This window comes from Amphibalanus amphitrite, unplaced genomic scaffold, assembly GCF_019059575.1.
Source record: "Amphibalanus amphitrite isolate SeventyFive unplaced genomic scaffold, NRLGWU_Aamphi_draft 000259F_arrow, whole genome shotgun sequence".
NCBI classification, from domain to species: domain Eukaryota; kingdom Metazoa; phylum Arthropoda; class Thecostraca; order Balanomorpha; family Balanidae; genus Amphibalanus; species Amphibalanus amphitrite.
In genome coordinates, this window is record NW_024881754.1 from 418753 (window position 1) to 435208 (window position 16456).

General features: G+C 46.1%; 1 protein-coding gene across 3 annotated transcripts in view; it reads right to left on the reverse strand.

Moving 5' to 3' along the window:
• Nucleotides 1–2558: 2558 nt before the first annotated feature.
• The window catches only part of LOC122386681, a 28763-nt gene continuing 14865 nt past the window's right edge, over nt 2559–16456 (reverse strand). For 2 of the 3 annotated variants that reach the window (XM_043376106.1, XM_043376109.1), the window contains exons 5-12: nt 15288–15485; nt 13644–13748; nt 10537–10772; nt 8495–8767; nt 7702–8043; nt 5912–6658; nt 5339–5537; nt 2559–2778 (exon numbers count right to left, since the gene is read on the reverse strand). In XM_043376106.1, coding sequence (XP_043232041.1) covers nt 2756–2778; nt 5339–5537; nt 5912–6658; nt 7702–8043; nt 8495–8767; nt 10537–10772; nt 13644–13748; nt 15288–15485 — 2123 coding nt within the window. In that variant the 3' untranslated portion in view covers nt 2559–2755. Of the gene's footprint in view, nt 2779–5338; nt 5538–5911; nt 6659–7701; nt 8044–8494; nt 8768–10536; nt 10773–13643; nt 13749–15287; nt 15486–16456 lie in introns of those variants that run through there. The other variant, XM_043376108.1, reaches the window with a different exon arrangement.

Here is a 16456-nt window from a genome sequence, read left to right on the forward strand (position 1 = left end):
CCCCACTGACAGTCCGACCTACCTGCGCCCGGCGAGCCACCGTAGTCGCGCCCACAGACAGTAGCCCGACTAGCTTATACGACACCGCGGCTGAGGCGTCTTGGGAAGGAAAGAGGACTCGGTGATCGCGGCGGATACCTGGGAGAGAGTGCCATTACGAGGGCGGGGAGGGGACGGGGAGCATCACCGTTCCGTGCTTCTATCCTCAGGATACAGAAATCCTTCTCCTCCACGCCTCAACCCCACTCCGGGCTGGACAGGCACCTTTATCTCATGCGGGCTGCTCCCTTGGAGCGGCTCCGCTGCTCCCGAGGGAGCGCACCCCGTAGCCGGGTGCAGAGAGTGCTTGGGGGGCTGGTCGGCCTGTCCATTCGGACGGGCTCAGCCCCGGCGACTCTCTAGGGTGTCTGCCCAGACCAATGTCTCCCCCTAAGGCTAATTCCTATCATCCTTCCGGCTCTGCAATGGTCTTGTCAGACCGAAAGGGCCTAACCCAACAAAACAAAACAAAAGGGACGGGGAGGGAGGGTGTGGAAGGGTGGGGTGTTGTAGGCTGGGAAGTGGGAGTCGGCGTGGGACGGTGGGCCGCTGGCCCGCTGCTAGTTACGGAGCGAGCGAAGCGAGCGGAGTCTTTCCTTAGATTAACGGAAATTTCTGAGTATGAGCGGCCGGCCGGCCGTGCGGACGCTTTTGCGAGGCTTATATCTCAGCAACCACTTGACCGATTTACATGCGGTCATTTTTGTAGGGTAGCTTCATTCCTTCTACCAAGTATTGGACTATTCCCGATGCATGTGGGTGACCCCTTATGCACGTGCCACCGGCCACGTGCAATACGAAGAGGTGTCAGTTTTGTAATTGTTGCAATATCTCGGTAACCACTTGGCCGATTGCGCTGAAAGTTGGCATGTAGGTAGGCACCCACTAGGCACTGCACATCCATATGCCAGAGTTGGGGTGCTGCTGCACGTGCGCACGTGCAGGGGTCGATTCCAGATCTCGAGAACGGCTGGACCGATTGCGCTCAAATTTGGTACGCGGTTAGGGACCGGTTAGTAGGGTGCCGTGCAAAAGTCAGTTGGGACCCATGTTGCACGTGCGCACGTGCGGGGTGCCGCTTCCAGATCTCGATAACGGCTGGGCCGATTGTGCTCAAATTTGGCACATCGCTAGAGACCGGTTAGTAGGGTGCAGTGCACAAGTCAGTTAGAGGTACCCCCTCGAAATTTCGCACGTGCAAGGCCCACCCTCTCGCTCGCTCCGTTAGTCGCCCCAAAAGGCGTTATACTGGTGTTTAATACAGTTTATTGTTGGCTTTTTTGCCTATCATGTGATAGCCTGTCTTCCTCAGTTTGACAGATTTTGTCTTTATCTTGCTTTTATTCCTTGTTTGCAATCTTGTGTTCGCCTATTTCTGTCTGAGGTTAATTGTTGGAAGTTGTTGATTTGTCATTATTACAGTCGGCATATATTCATTTTTGTTCGTACACTACCACAAATTGAATCAATTGTACCATATGCACTTAGCTGATCATACATATTCGTTTTTCACTTGTCACTCGCTGTCGCCGCCCATCGTTTACCAGCATGTGCTGTGTTGCAGTAGCCGACGCCGTTCGGCTCGGGGTGCCCGTCTGCCGCGCTGCCTTCCCGCCCGTCTCGGCACCATGGAGGGGTGTAAGGGCAATATCGAGCGCATGATTCATGTGTGTGGAGCGGCGGGCCGGAAAACCAGAGTGCGTGTATGAAGGCCAGTCCGCCGTGTGATTGACTCCGGCGAGAAAGGCGTGTCCGCCAGGTGAGCCGGGAGTCGCTCTTTTGAAGAATAAAAAAAAACTATATCTGGTATCACCTCAGGCAGGGCTGCGGAGTCGGAGTTAGAGTCGCTCGGAGTCGACAGTTCTGCCCGGAGTCGGAGCCGCCAAAATCGACTCCGACTCCGGAATCGGAGATAACGCTGCATGGCTCAACGTCATGCACTGCACCTGTTTCTGACGATACTGCGCTCGAAATTAGATTTTGTCGAAAAAACATTTTGCTGTTTTGGACGAACGTTTTCACCGAAAGAAGCAGAAGACGGTGAATACCCCAAAACCTGGTTTTTAATTCTGCATGGCTATTTTTAATGCATATTTGCAACGCAAAGCCTTGGAACACATAAGGGGTCGTTTCAGGCAGGATAAAGGCATCTCCATTATTAACTTAAATTCAATATCATTATACGAATTTTAATAGAACCGTCCGAAGTCGGAGTCGGAATCACCCTAAAATTCATCGACCCCGCAGCCCTATCTCAAGGTGGGAAAATTTGAGCACAACTCGACGACTTCTTGGACAACCAAGGACCATTATTCGACGGTAGCCATCTCGTCCGGAAATCTAACAGACAGCGATACTGTGCCATTTCAGCACAATTATTGGGGTTCTTGGTGGCCACCACCATCCCCCCGAAAATACAGTTTCTCGAGAAAAGGCACAAAAGGGCTATGTCGTGTTGTCGTCTCAGCTCGGTCCGCATGTGGTACGAGGCTCCAGGGAGCGTCCAAAGGCGACAGATGTCTCAGCGCAAAACTGTATTAATCCACACTAGACGGGGGCAGCATGCGAACAGCAGCCAGTGGCAGCATCCCGAACGGTAGCTGGATGATACGGTCCGCACTGTGTTGCGATGTTTCCATCTTCCTCTGGAATGTCTCCATAAGGCGGTTTACAGGCTGATCAGACGCTGCACTCGGCCTTCCGCTCCTCGTCCTCGTCACAGTGGGCGCTCATCTCGTCCTGTCGGAAACACAAATCACGATTACAATCAAGCCAATCGCGCTGCCGCTATTCGCCACCGATCACCGGTCGACAACGTCAATAGTTCAAATTTCAGGCCTTTTGATATTAGTTCACCAATTGTTTAATTTTCCACAGTCGATATTTGGTCTTTCTAGTTATGCACTTTGATGCCCAGTAGCAGACTGCTTAACCCGCGCCCTGGTGAGGTCTGTTTAAAACGCGACCTGGTGTGTGTGTCTGGGGGGGGGGACTATTTCCCCCCCCCGTATCTCCGAAACTACTGGACCGATCCACAAAATTCAAACGGCGTTCGAAGGCCCAGTCAAATTTGTCGAAGGAAATCAAATTTCATTGACCTCGGGGTCACCGATGACGTCATAGGTCAGGTCAAAGATAAAATGTTTTGCCGGTCACGGGTCTTCTATGTAGGAAATGCGCTATAGCATCGAATAAAACGCATTTTATCAAAAATCAGCGATAGGGCGTCAGTTTCCTAGTGCATATGTTGCTATTAGAGGTCACTGATAACACCAGGTCAGGTCACAGGTCAGGTCACTAAGGGTGAGCACATGAACCCAATTTTACTAGGGCTGTGTGATGCATGTTTTATGGCCAATTTTTTATTTCAAACTCAATGGTGTTGATAAGACTATCAGGAACGGTTTAGGTCACTTCCTGGTGGAGGTCAGGTCAATGTCAGGTAAAAAAGGGCAAATTTCAAAGTTGATATTTTTGCATAAAATGGGTATTGATTCGATGCAGCTCGTCACGGCCAGTCTAATGGTGGTCTTTGTTTTGCGCTACGTGGTAAAAATGGCTAAAAATTGAGTTTGAAAATTTGACGTCATCAATTTTGAACAGTTTTTTTCGCTATAATTTGGCCAAAGAGAGCTATCGATCTAAAATTTGGTATGTGAATAGAAGACGGTAGGGGCTATCACATATATTCCGTTTTTTCGAAGGTCGAAAACTTTTTGGATTTTTTTGGCAATTATATTCATTATTTTTTTTTATTTTTGGGGGTCAATATTAAAAAATCATAATTTCGATATAGTCAATTTGTACTTCTGGTAATTCTACACCTTTTATGTCTTAGACGTTTTTCTGCATCTTCAACCGTCAACGCTATAGGCTTGACAGCTCTTCCCGCGAAAGCTTTTTATGGGTCGAAAACGGCAGAACATGACGTCAGTCTGACGTCATTTGCGGCCAACCTATCATAGCCTTTGGAAATTTTTTGGTCACAATGTGTAAAATTGATGCCCGGGAAGGTACCGTAAGGTGGGGCTATTTGAGACAGTGGGGCTATTTGAGACAGTATTTAAAATTGCTATAAAATAAAATGGGCCTGGAATAGTGCTTTTTTCGCCTAAAAGTTTATCGGTTTTTCGATATGTATAACAACTGTAGTGGGCTGACCTGCAAACAGGCGTCGGCAACAATCGCGAATGCGGCGCACATGTGACAATAAGCAAAGGTCATTATAGCGTTACGACGTACGGGAATGAGTTATCAGCTGTCTAATCGCAGACAACACAATGTCGAACTTAAACTGTGAGCCTGTATTGGTATTGTTTCTTTAATTTGGCTGTCGAACATTAATTTATGGTTTGAAATATGATTTTATGTAAAACAATTGATATGAAACAGCCGTCTCTTAAATTATGACCCCATTTCACTACACGAAAGTGGCAGAAATGACAATGATCAGCTGACGGGTTTTTCTTGGCCGAAGTCAGAGCGCGCGGCCCGACGCACCACCACCGCACCACAAAGTATGAGCAGCGTATTTGGAAATTCCGACCTCGACGAGCATCAGAAGCCACCTAACAGGCGTGTTCGAAACCGCAGGAGATGATGATGAACGGGTTTATCGAAACTTGATTGGATGAGCCTATCGGTAATTAGCGATTTTAGTGTGTGCATTTATTGTTCATAGTGGTGTGAAATGTGGTTGGGGTACGACCGACAACCCGTCGGGGCGAATTTCGCACTGGGGTACTCAAAATTTGAAGAATTTAAGACGTTTCCATGAGTTTTGAAGGTATGGATGAGTTCTAAAAATCCGGTTCTCCTTATCCGGGTCATTAACTCCATATGGTCCAGGAAAGCTGGCACACTACCTTTAAAGCGTGGAATTATTGTGGAAAACATAGCTAATAGATGCCTCCAACGAACCAACTATTTTGCATCCGCTCAGAGCTTACAGTTTTCAGAAAATCCCTCAAGATCCATCTCGGATCCACGATCAAGAATCATGGATCCGAGATGTATATTGAGGGATTTACTCAGAACTGTTAACTCTGAAGGAATGCAAAATAGTTGGTTCATTGAGAGGCTTCTATTAGCCATGTTTTCCACTATAATTTCATGCTTGAAGACCGTCAATCTAATGGCCATCTCGATTTCCGTGATTGGTTGTCTGGGATCCGTGCCCATGTCTGGCGCGGGTTGATATTCGGAACGCTAAATGGAGGCAGGCCCACGCAATTTTACTAAATTTTTGGCGAATGAGTATGTCAACACATCATCAGCATGCATATAAATAGACATGTACCTGGCAGATACTGCTGCAGCAAGGATTGCGCAATGTCCAGGTACGTCTGCCGCTCAGCAATCGCCTGGCACATCAGAGCCCGGAGACCACGGAGTGTAGCCTCCGATTCCTCCTGGATGCAATACCGGTTGCTCGTCGCAGTCAGGTGTATGAGAGATGTCCTTTCTGCTTGATCCCGATCCAGCTGCTCTTCCACAACCTGACGATAGAAGTCACGACGTGCTAAGTTATGATAAAACACAAAAGCGAGGTGGTGGGACGGGATGGGGCGTGGTGTTGATTTCACTGTCATTTTATTATGAAGAAAACCAACGAAAATTGCGTGAAAGGAGGTAGCTATGCAGATGGCAGTTTTCAAGTACATGGTAAATAAAAGGCATCAAAAGAATTAAATAACAATAAATACAAGGTGGCTGTCTCAGATTTCCGAAATTAAACCGGCTGGTTCAATTTGACTTCCCTCAAGCAGTCTCTGGCTATGTGCGTGTCGACAATAACGTCAGTTTTGGCATATCCTTCCAACTTACACATTAAGCAAACGTTGGATGTGTTCAAAGCATGGCTGGCACTGACCTTGAGGGTGTGGATGAGCTGGGCGATTGCAGTTCTCGAGTGATTCAGCAGGCGCTCCATTTCCTCCCTTACGATCCCCAGCTCTTCCAGCGATCGCTGCAGCCGCATGTGGGTGTCGCAGATGGCGCGCTTCACTGACAGGGTCAGCCCACCACTTTCAGTGGGCTGGACATGCCATGGGAAGACCCCTTCCACAGCATCAGCCATCGCAACATTTTCGCCAGTTTCGCGCTCGTAGCGCTTCAGCAGCTTCGCGAGCCTGGCCTTGTCTGTTGTCGCGAGTCTTCGGCAGCGCCTTCTCTGCTTGGCCGAGCTGGCCACGTTGGTGACCGCCGCGAGACGGACCCGCAGGCTGTCGCTGGTCATCTCGATGGCGTTTTCCAGGTTCCGGCCGTCGGACTGCACGTCGCGGCTGCTTAGCGCCCGAGCCAGATTTCTCAGGTCTTCCACCAGAGCAGCTATCCGGTCCTGGGAGACACCATGCTCATCGAGCAGCGAGGTTAGCGTGCACTGAAGCTCAGGGATCCTTTTCTCGGCATCTTGCAGCCTACTGACCAGAAGTCTGGGCATGCGCTCGTGCTTTTCCTCATTGTACTTGATGACCATACCAGTAAGCGCGTCGTTGCGTTGTGCAGCCGTCATGTATTTGGTCGTATTTGCGGCCCGGCTGAGGAAGGCGTTGGCAATCTCGGTGGTTTCCATAATAGACCACCCAGAACCATCCCGCCAGAAGCCGCCGAACGTGATCTGCAACACAAATATCGGAACACAACACATTTTCAAAACACAGGTAGTTTGAAAATGGTCGCGGCTATGACCGTGTTCGGGTACTGTGATTTTTCTTTATTGTAAATTTAGCCCGAACCTTTTCCTTGGAGGGATTCCCAAGGACAAAGCCCCGCTAAGCGGAGCTTGTTGCGTTGACCCTGTGCTCTATCCTTTGATTGCGCTATTCCAGGTCTGTGGCATAATTTAGAGCCCGAAGTTTGGGACCCTCCCACCTCCCACACTCAGAGCCTTCAAATACATTAGCCCCTCTGAATTCAAAGTGCTGCAACTTTGAAGTTGAATATTTTGGAGTCCACTTTGTTGGGACACTTATCCTCAAGTAACGGTAAATGTCTCCTCACTTTACGCTATTTTCCCTGCAGAAATCCGTCCACTATTGCCATGCAACGCTTAAAAATGGATTATGAATTTGATGTCACTCGGGCTTATGACGAGCAATACCATAACCCGTTTTCTGGAACTATTCCATCGGCTTAAATTGGCATATTCTGCCAAATCACCATCGGGACCACTGATAAAAATGTTCAAAGACGTCACAAATGGTGCTTCTTGTCACCAAATCGGACGTTGAATGATCCTGTTCGAATGTTTTTGGTCGGTATGGAATTTAAGTGACAAAATCTGCGGCTATTTCGCGAACTTCAGCGCGATGATATTATGTTTACAAAGCTTCTAAATTGGCCAATGAGCGTCAGTTAACTAACATCCCTGTTATATTTTTGGTGCCAATTGGTAGCATTTTTAACGGGCTTTTAGGTGATGATATTATCTTATTAATACACATCCTACATTCGACAATATGAAGCGTCAAAATGTCGTCCGGATTTCAACTACTCACCCATTAGTTATACTAATAATAATACAAATAATAATGATAAAACAGTGTGGAGAAATACTTAATGAATAACAATGAAAATAATAAGGAAAATAACAATGAAAGCCAAAGTGACATGTGGGTTATGAGGTAGACGAGGGAACCAAACATGACAAAATGAGCATACCTGGCAGTAATAAGCATGTCCAGTAGCATGCATCACGCTGAGGAAGGGCATGGAGTCGCCGGTGCTGTATTCTGGCCATCTTCTCGAAACACGCTGCGCCCAAGGCCAGTATTTGCATACAATGTCACTCGCAAAGTACTGGACATGAGGGAAGCGTTCTTGGTGGAGAAAGTGACTGTATGCAAATGATTCTCCTCTGTACATATTTACACCACCCAGGATGACACTGTGACGGCATGTGGCTGTAACCAACCCAGTCTCATCTTGGGACCGCTTGGATGGCAGTGCTTCCGCGTCATTTCTCCCAGCAGTCCAAGTGGAGAGCCCGCACCGGTTGCTTGTCTGAAAAAAGAACCAGTAAAAATGAATAAGAGTGATAGTGCTATTTGCTTGGACGGCACACCTGCACGAGTGCTCATCCAATCGCATTCGCACATAACTGAGGTATTTTTCAAACCTAGCACGGCGCGGGTTAACAAGACATTTTTTGGTGAAAGTTATTTGCTTGATCTCTTTTACTCTAGGCAGCAGAGCGCTTCCCATAAACACTTGGTGAAAGCCATCTCACGCCGACGTACGAAAGCATTACAAAATTGTCGGTGTACGCAAATTTGATTCTCAAAGAGTAGACCAAATATGGTGGCGCTGCGCCTTCTCGTTTAGAAGCTAATAAACCAAATTAGGTTTGGAGGAGAGGATTACGCTCCCAGTGGGGCGCAGGCTCATATACAAATACATATAGGCATAATTAATGCATATGTTACGCTCCCCAACCGCACTCTAGTGTACTGACCTTGGTCACGCTCTTCATCTTGTCGACATGGGCGTTGACGGCATCTCTGTCTTCGATGAATGTTCCAACATGGTATGCAGATTCCATCTCACTGCTTCCGGACGAACGATACCGGTAGACCTTGGCATTGCCGTCTAGATGAACACAACGAGGTTCAGCACCGCACGCCTCGCAAGCCATGAAGTCCGAACCTTGAAGGCCTTGAAGTTCGAACTGTATGCAGGTCCATTCAGTAAACGCCTTCTCCAGGCGTTCGAAGTCTACCGGTCTATCCTGAAATGAAAGTTATAAGTTAGTTTTCGTACGCAGTCAAAGCTCTCAATGGTTCTCAACAACGTACTCAAATGACTAAGCGCGAGCCAACTCTCCTCCCACTGACTAGTGTATCCAGCCAATGTGCCTCGTTTGTGGTGGCGGTGACGGTGGCGTTGGAGATGTGTGTGTGTGGGGGTGGGGGGGGGGGTGAAGGGGCCTATTTCGGCCCCTGTAACACCCGAACAGTTTCAAGTACCACGACGGGATACGTGGTATGTACTTTGCAGCATGTATGGCTTTCACAAATATTCCTTTTTTAGATATCCTTATTTTATCGTTTTCGGTGTAAATAACACAAATTGAATAAAATCCGAGACAAAAATACTGTAAAGTGTAGAGCAGCTAGAGTTAGTTAAAAAAAAAATAAGTTTGACACTCGCAGTAAACGTTTCTTTGCACACAACACGAGGGTTGCTGGCTAAAAAACTGAGAAATCTGGTAAGCGCACATTGTATTGGAGCTTTAAATGATATTTTCAAAATAAGATTTAAACACCTATAATATACCGTTATTTCAGATGCAGCGCTACTTATTACGAGCGAGCGAGCGCAGCGAGCGAGCGAGTTCATACTGAACTAAGGGAAAATCCTGAGTATGAGCGGCCGGCCGGCCGTGGGGACGCTCTTCAAAATCTAATATCTTAGGAACGGGACATCCGATTGACAAGCGGTCTTCTTTACTGAATGTCACTTGGACGTAAAAGTTCTGTGGTGTGATGGCCACCATGCGTTCTTGCCAACCACCGCACGTGGCGCGTGGTAAAGTTGGACATTTTTTAAGAACCCCCAAAATTGCAACCTCAATACCGGCACAACGGTTGGGCCGATTGAATTGAAACTCGGTACACAGTTAGGTCTCCATCAGATAATTCATCTGCATGTGTTAAGGATGGGGTGCTACTGCACGTGCGCACGTGCAGGGGGCGTTTCCAGATCTCGAGAACGGCTGGGCCGATTGCGCTCAAATTTGGTACAGGGTTGGAGACCAGTTAGTAGGGTGCCATGCAAAAGTCATTTTGGACCCCGTTTGCACGTGCGCACGTGCAGAATGCCGCTTCCAGATCTCAGGAACGGCTGGGCCGATTGCGTTCAAATTTGGCACACCGCTAGCGACCGGTTAGAAGGGTGCTTTCCACAAGCCCGTTGGAAGTACCCTCTCACCCTTCCGCGCGTGCAGGGCTCACTATCTCGCTCACTCGTTCTTCGCCCAAAAGGCGTTTTACTGGTAAATAAGTTCAGTCATAATTCTTGACAAGTTGACAAGTCTATCTCTGTGGAGTTGGAAATCTCGGAAAATACGAGCTGCAAGGCTGGTAAATAGGACCAAAAGTAGAAATCATTAATAATGAATTTGATCGTCTGTGAAACCAATGTGCACCAACCAGTTTTTCAGTTACGTCTCTCAGTTTTACGTCTTTTTACACACATCTAACGAAAGTGAACAGGTCTTATAGTTCGAAGTGGGAATACCGGCTCATATATTATATTTAAGGGGATGCGTACAATAAGATCTTGTTAAGCTATATCAAAGTACGTGGAATGATATCGCCTTTGAAACTCGATGCAATCTCTTTGGTAATGAAATGAATCTCAGTAACATTACTATTATAAAAATAAATCATAAAATGGTCGTACCTTTTATTTTAACTTATAACTCTATGCCTTCAAATCAGATTAAATTCAGTTAGGGACTTTGGAAAAATCATCAAAAACTATTCATCAACTCACACAGCCATAGGTCTTCCCGAGCTCCTCGAGCGACGAAATGTAGGCCGTTAGTGACGTTCCAGGAGAACGCGACCTCAGCTTTTGCCACATGATGAATACATCTTCATGAATGACTGTTGACAGCCTGACCGGAGACGCTCTGTAGAAACCGCAGCGAACTAAGTCGATGTGACTGACTTCTGTGGTTATCCCGCATGTCGCACACAACCAGACCGGGACATGCAGGTCAAAGCGGCCTGAAAATGGGAGAAAGTATGTCATATTGCATTATATTTGAGAGAACTACATTAGTCTGGGCCCGGAGGCCAAATAATGGAAAGATTGTGAATGCCAAATGCTAAAAATCCATCGATCCAATACCATCGATATTAGGTGGACCACACATTGTGACAATCTTCACTGTACTCTTCACTTTTACTATACCTTTTTGCAATTGAACTGAAACATTCGCCTTGACTGTTTAAGGAGCCATTTCGGCAATCGGCATTAAAGGGACCCTCCCACCTTCAAAAAAGTTCAGGAATGGGATCAATTTGGCTATTGGCATAATTGGCTTTACTATATGCCTGAGTATGCCTTTAGCATTAGCGCGAACGTGCGGTAATATAAAATGCTTCCCGGGGCCGGTATACAGTTTATTTTTTTAAGTCCGAGGTCAGCCTGACAAGTTTTTGCACGAGCCCGTAGGGCGAGGGCAAAGAATTGTCAGGCTGACCCAAGGCTACACGAGTAGAACTCCGGCTGACCGAGGACTTGAAACAAACTGTCCGACCTTAGGGAGGTACTAGGGTGACCCGCTTGCTCCGCAACGCGAATAAGGGGTGATTTTCGATCCGTGGTGTTGGGTAGGTCCTGAGTGGATTTGGTTATGAATCCATTTCGGTCGATTGCTCTTTGGGCACGCGCCACGCGCTCCCTATCGAACCTATCGAAATTTTGCACAAATTTCCCACGTTAGATTTTGAAAATGTTTCAGCATGATATGTTACGAAGGCACCAAAACTACTTCGTTAATGTTCAAATGATTGCCAAATTCGAATTCAGCTAAAAAAAACTAGCCTAGAAACATGTAAAGCTCGAAAAAGTGAACCAAGGTCATCAAAGGTCAATGACCTGACCTGACATTCAGTCGACCTTGACACCCACCCTAATGCTTGGAACCAACATCATATCCCATGTTTGAACGCTTTAAACCACGAAAAGACTACAAACGCGCGGCTAATGCGAGCCGACATACGCCGAATCGCGATTCCGGCCAAACATGACCCCAAGAAATAGGTCGCGGGTCAAAGGTCATTTGGGTCAGGGTCATGAATTTTTTTAGAGTAGGTGTAAAATTGATTGACTCGAAGGTACTGAAAGTTTCGTCGCGATCAGCCGCTTTTTACGCGAGTTATTCGCGAAAAACCGAGGGGAAGGGTTCCGTTCGACCCCCCGCCCCCTATACGGGCGAGGGTTAACATGCTTTACATGCATATTGCATAGAAATTCGAACGCCGCATTCTGCCTCCTGATAAAAACTGGTCCCCAGGTTATCAGGGTAGATATAGGGGATCATTAGATATGACCCGGGCACTCGTTGTAACCGAAACTTTAACCCGGCAGGCGGTGGGCCTCCCAGCCACCTTCCGCGCGGTGGGGGGGGGGGGCATTTTTTGCCCCCCCCTCGTATCTCCGAAACTACTGGACGGATCCGGAAAATTCAAACGGCGTTCGATAGCCCTGTCAAATTTGTCGAAGGAAACCAAATTTCATTGACCTCGGGGTCACCGATGACGTCACAGGTCAGGTCAAATATAAAATGTTTCACCGTTCACGGGGCTTCTAGGGAAAGCGCTATAACACCAAGTAAAACGCATTTTGTCGAAAATCAGCGATAAGGCGTCAGTTGTCTAGTACATATGTTGCTATTAGAGGTCACTGGTCATACCAGGTCAGGTCACAGGTCAGGTCACCAAGGGTCACCACATGAACCCAACTTTACTAAGGTTGTGCGATGCATGTTTTATGGCCAGTTTTTCATTTCCAACTCAATGGTATTGGTTATAAGACCATCAGGTACGGTTTAGGCCACTTTCTGGTGGAGGTCAGGTCAAGGTTAGGTAAAAAAAGGTCAAATTTCAAAGTTGACATTTTTGCATAAAATGGGTATTGAATCGATGCAGCTCGTCACGGGGAGTCTAATGGTGGTCTTTGTTTTGCGCTACGAGGTCTAGAATTGCTAAAAATTGAGTTTAAAAATTGGACGTCATCAATTTTGAACAGTTTTTTCGCTATAACTTGGCCAAAAAAAGAGGTATTGATCTCAAATTTGGTATGTAGATAGAAGGTGGTAGGGACTATCACATATATTCCGGTTTTTTTTCGAAATTCAAAAAACTTTTTGGATTTTTCGGCTATTATTTTCAAAAAATCTATTTTTTGATTTTTGGGGGTCAAAATCCAAAAAATTCGAAAAACCGAAATAACAGTTTTGTAGCCCTCTTGATTCCACACCTTTTATGTCTGGAACATTTTTCTGTATCTCTAAAGCTGTAGGCCTGACAGCTCTTCCCGCGAAACCTTTTTTTGGGTCGAAAATGGCAAAAATGACGTCACTCTGACGTCATTAGCGGCCAACCTATCATAGCCTTTGGAAAAAAAATTTGGTCACCATGTGCGCTAGCTACTCCCGGGAGGGTAATGAAAGTTTGGTGACGATCGGCGCAGCGGTTCTCGAGATATATCGAAAAAACTAAAGGGGGGCAAAAAAATGCCCCCCCCCCCACCGCCTGGAAGGTTAAAGGCATCGCTGGGTTCAAGGCCTGGACTTTCTCTAAGGAAATGCAATGTCTCAATAAAATAACAAGCATGTGATGGTTGAGTGTTGACGTTATTTCATAGTGCATTCATCAAAAGACAATACCTCAATAAAATAACACAACTGCTTCATCTATAGCCGCATGATATGTAGTCAGTCCAGGTAGCTGTCGGTAGAGCGATGAATTCCGTGTGGTAAGAGCTTACGTCCCAGCGCAAGAAGCTCTGTATAGCGGGGCTATGTCCTCGTGTATCCCGCCAAGCAAAACGTCCCAACTAAATTTATTAAAAGAAGACACATCACATACCTTGCAAGGTGATGACAATCACCATCGCGGAGGAAGCCTGCATTTCGCAATCAGCTTTGCAAGTTCGGCAAACCTTCTTGGATCTGTACAGCGGCAAGACGGGAGCTGAAACAAACGATACTTCATTTAAGTTGACATACTAATAAACACAACGCATAAACGTGATTAAAAAATATAAAAGCAAAAAAAAAAAATCAATAACAGTGACGCGTATTTTACAAAAACATTCAAATAGGGTAAAAAATCAGACTAAGCATTCGCCTTGCAACATTTTCAAAGACTGCAGGGCAGCAGGCGCCAGTATCCGGTGATGCCACCCCATCGTGCGCGCTTACTGCCCGCTGGTTTTGAAATTTAATTTCTGAGCTCATTTACATTTTTATTCCGACAGCGCAGCGCGTGTTTCGGAAGCTGCGGCCCGCTGAGTGACCTGCATCCTAAACGTTTTTAAACCACATCTTTTAGACGATAACTAGAGCACGATATCCAAGGAGTGAAAAATAAAAAAATAAAAAACTGGAGAAATGAGTGGGAAAATATTTCATGAGTGCCTTTTTATTACTAAATTTTACGATTCTAGGATATTGGTTGACCCATGACTTCAGCACGGGATAGGTCACTGCCGAAACTAAATGGCAAGTACTTTTTATCCATAGTAATCGCGAAAATATAACAGCTATGCGAAAATATAATCAATGGGCTGCCGCATGTTGCTGACACTTTCTAATGCAAGAATAGCTCCTTTCGCCGCAAGGTTGTTAATTATTTCAAGGTATTATGAGCAAGAGAAGGATCGGTCAGCGGCTGAGCATCAGCAGAAGTCAGCTGAACGTCTGGCCAGACGTGATAAGCTTGGGTTAGACTGCAGACCCAGCCCGTACGCGGACGCAAAACTGCCCGTCACTCGATCGCCAAGAGAATCATCATAATCGCGGCTAAAAACGTTATCAGTCGGCTTGAGAACTCCCTGAACTCCAAAGGCTCAACAAGGCAGGCAACAAACCACCATACATGGTTTGGGGGATGGTCCACCGCAATTTGCGCAAAAACTAGGTCATCCAACCATCCAAACTCATGTGGACGTCAAAACCGACAGAAAAATAAGCCAGTCACCTAAAGCTCGCAGGAAAATACGTGCACTGGTTGCAGTGGAATTGTAAAAGGTCATCTGGTCATTTGGCTCAGAGCACGATGAACTATTACAGCAGTCTTGCTGCGAAAGGAAGTTTACACAATTATCTTAAGGCTGAAACAGACTCTTCCCGCATTCAGGAAATCGCATGCGAGAACCTATTCAAATACATTGTAATTTTTCCCGCATCAATCACATGCGTGAGGTGCGTGCGATTGATGCGAGCGTGCTTCCATGTATTTGAATAGGTTTTCGCATGCGATTTTCTGACTGCGGAAAGAGTCTGTTTCAGGCTTTACTGCCGAGTGGCAGCGACCCGTCCTGAACTGGACATGCAATACGTACGGGGTCGGGCATATTTACCATCCTATTCCTACCGCCAGGGAAGAACGACTGGCAGTGGATCTATTAGTAAAGTAATATTGAGTGAATCCGGCAAAAAGATGCCTAGATAACGTCGTTACACCTTGAGCATGGGGGAATGGGCGGCTACCATAAAAATGGAAACTTACCAAATTCAATGAATTCTCCTGTAGCCGAGACAGAGACACCAGGCGACAAAGGTTCCAGGAACCCACGAACCCAGTGCCGTCGACGATGAAATGGCTGAGACGTGTGACGCTGCACATCACACTTCAGGCACAACGCAGCCACTGGACAGTTGTCGCAAACAACACTGGCGTGGTAGCCACAGCTTGAGCATACCGACCCTGAAACAACAATGCATTATGGTCAGCTATTTTTATCTAAGGTATGACACCAGTCGAAACTAAAATCCAATGTTTCAGTGCTTGAATCTCTGATAAAATATATAATGATGATAATCCGTTAAAGGGACCCTCCCACCTTAACATTAGATTTGAGTTGAGATAGCCAAAATGGGGTCCCTGGCTCACAATTACCGGTTTCGGCACTCACAACATCGAGAAATACCTTAAATCGGAAATATTGAATTTCAAAATTGCAGCATTTTGATTCAGAGGGGCTAATGCATAGGAATAACCCTCTGAATGTGTGACGTCAGCGCAGATATCTAACGATTTTTAAATGTTTGACTAAAACGTTTTGTAGCACGCGGTGGTATATGCTGCTTTGCGCGCAGCAAGTGCCGCACTTTCAGCTGCCAAACTATTGCTTCCAAATAAAGTCGCTAGGAACAGCGGAGGTCCCAAAAAGTAAACAAAAGTAAAAGTCTAATATCTTGAAAACCGGTGAATATTTTTCGGTGAAATTTGGTAGAAATTCGTTTTCGCTCTTTCTGAACCGAGCGACATCACTTTCATGCCAATTCATAAACTTTTTTGAAGGTGGGAGGGTCCCTTTAAGAAAAAATGTGTTCTCAAAATTTGCAATCTGTTTAAAATCTCTTATAGACCTATTGACTACGTTTCCAGGGCACAAGTTAAACAAATTTTGCAAAATGGATTTCCTTGACCATATCATTAAGACACTTAAAACTGTAAATACAGGATTAAGCGGTAGCTAAAACCATAAATCAATCAATCAATCAATCATTCGTCAATCGATCGTCAATCGATCGTCAATCGATAAATCATCCATCGATCAATCAATCGCGGTCTGAAAAGCCAGTCCGTATGTACAAATACAAATACAAATAAATACGCTCATTTTTTTGCACAAGATGAATAGTTTCCGAGAAAAACGCACGTGAAATTTCGTT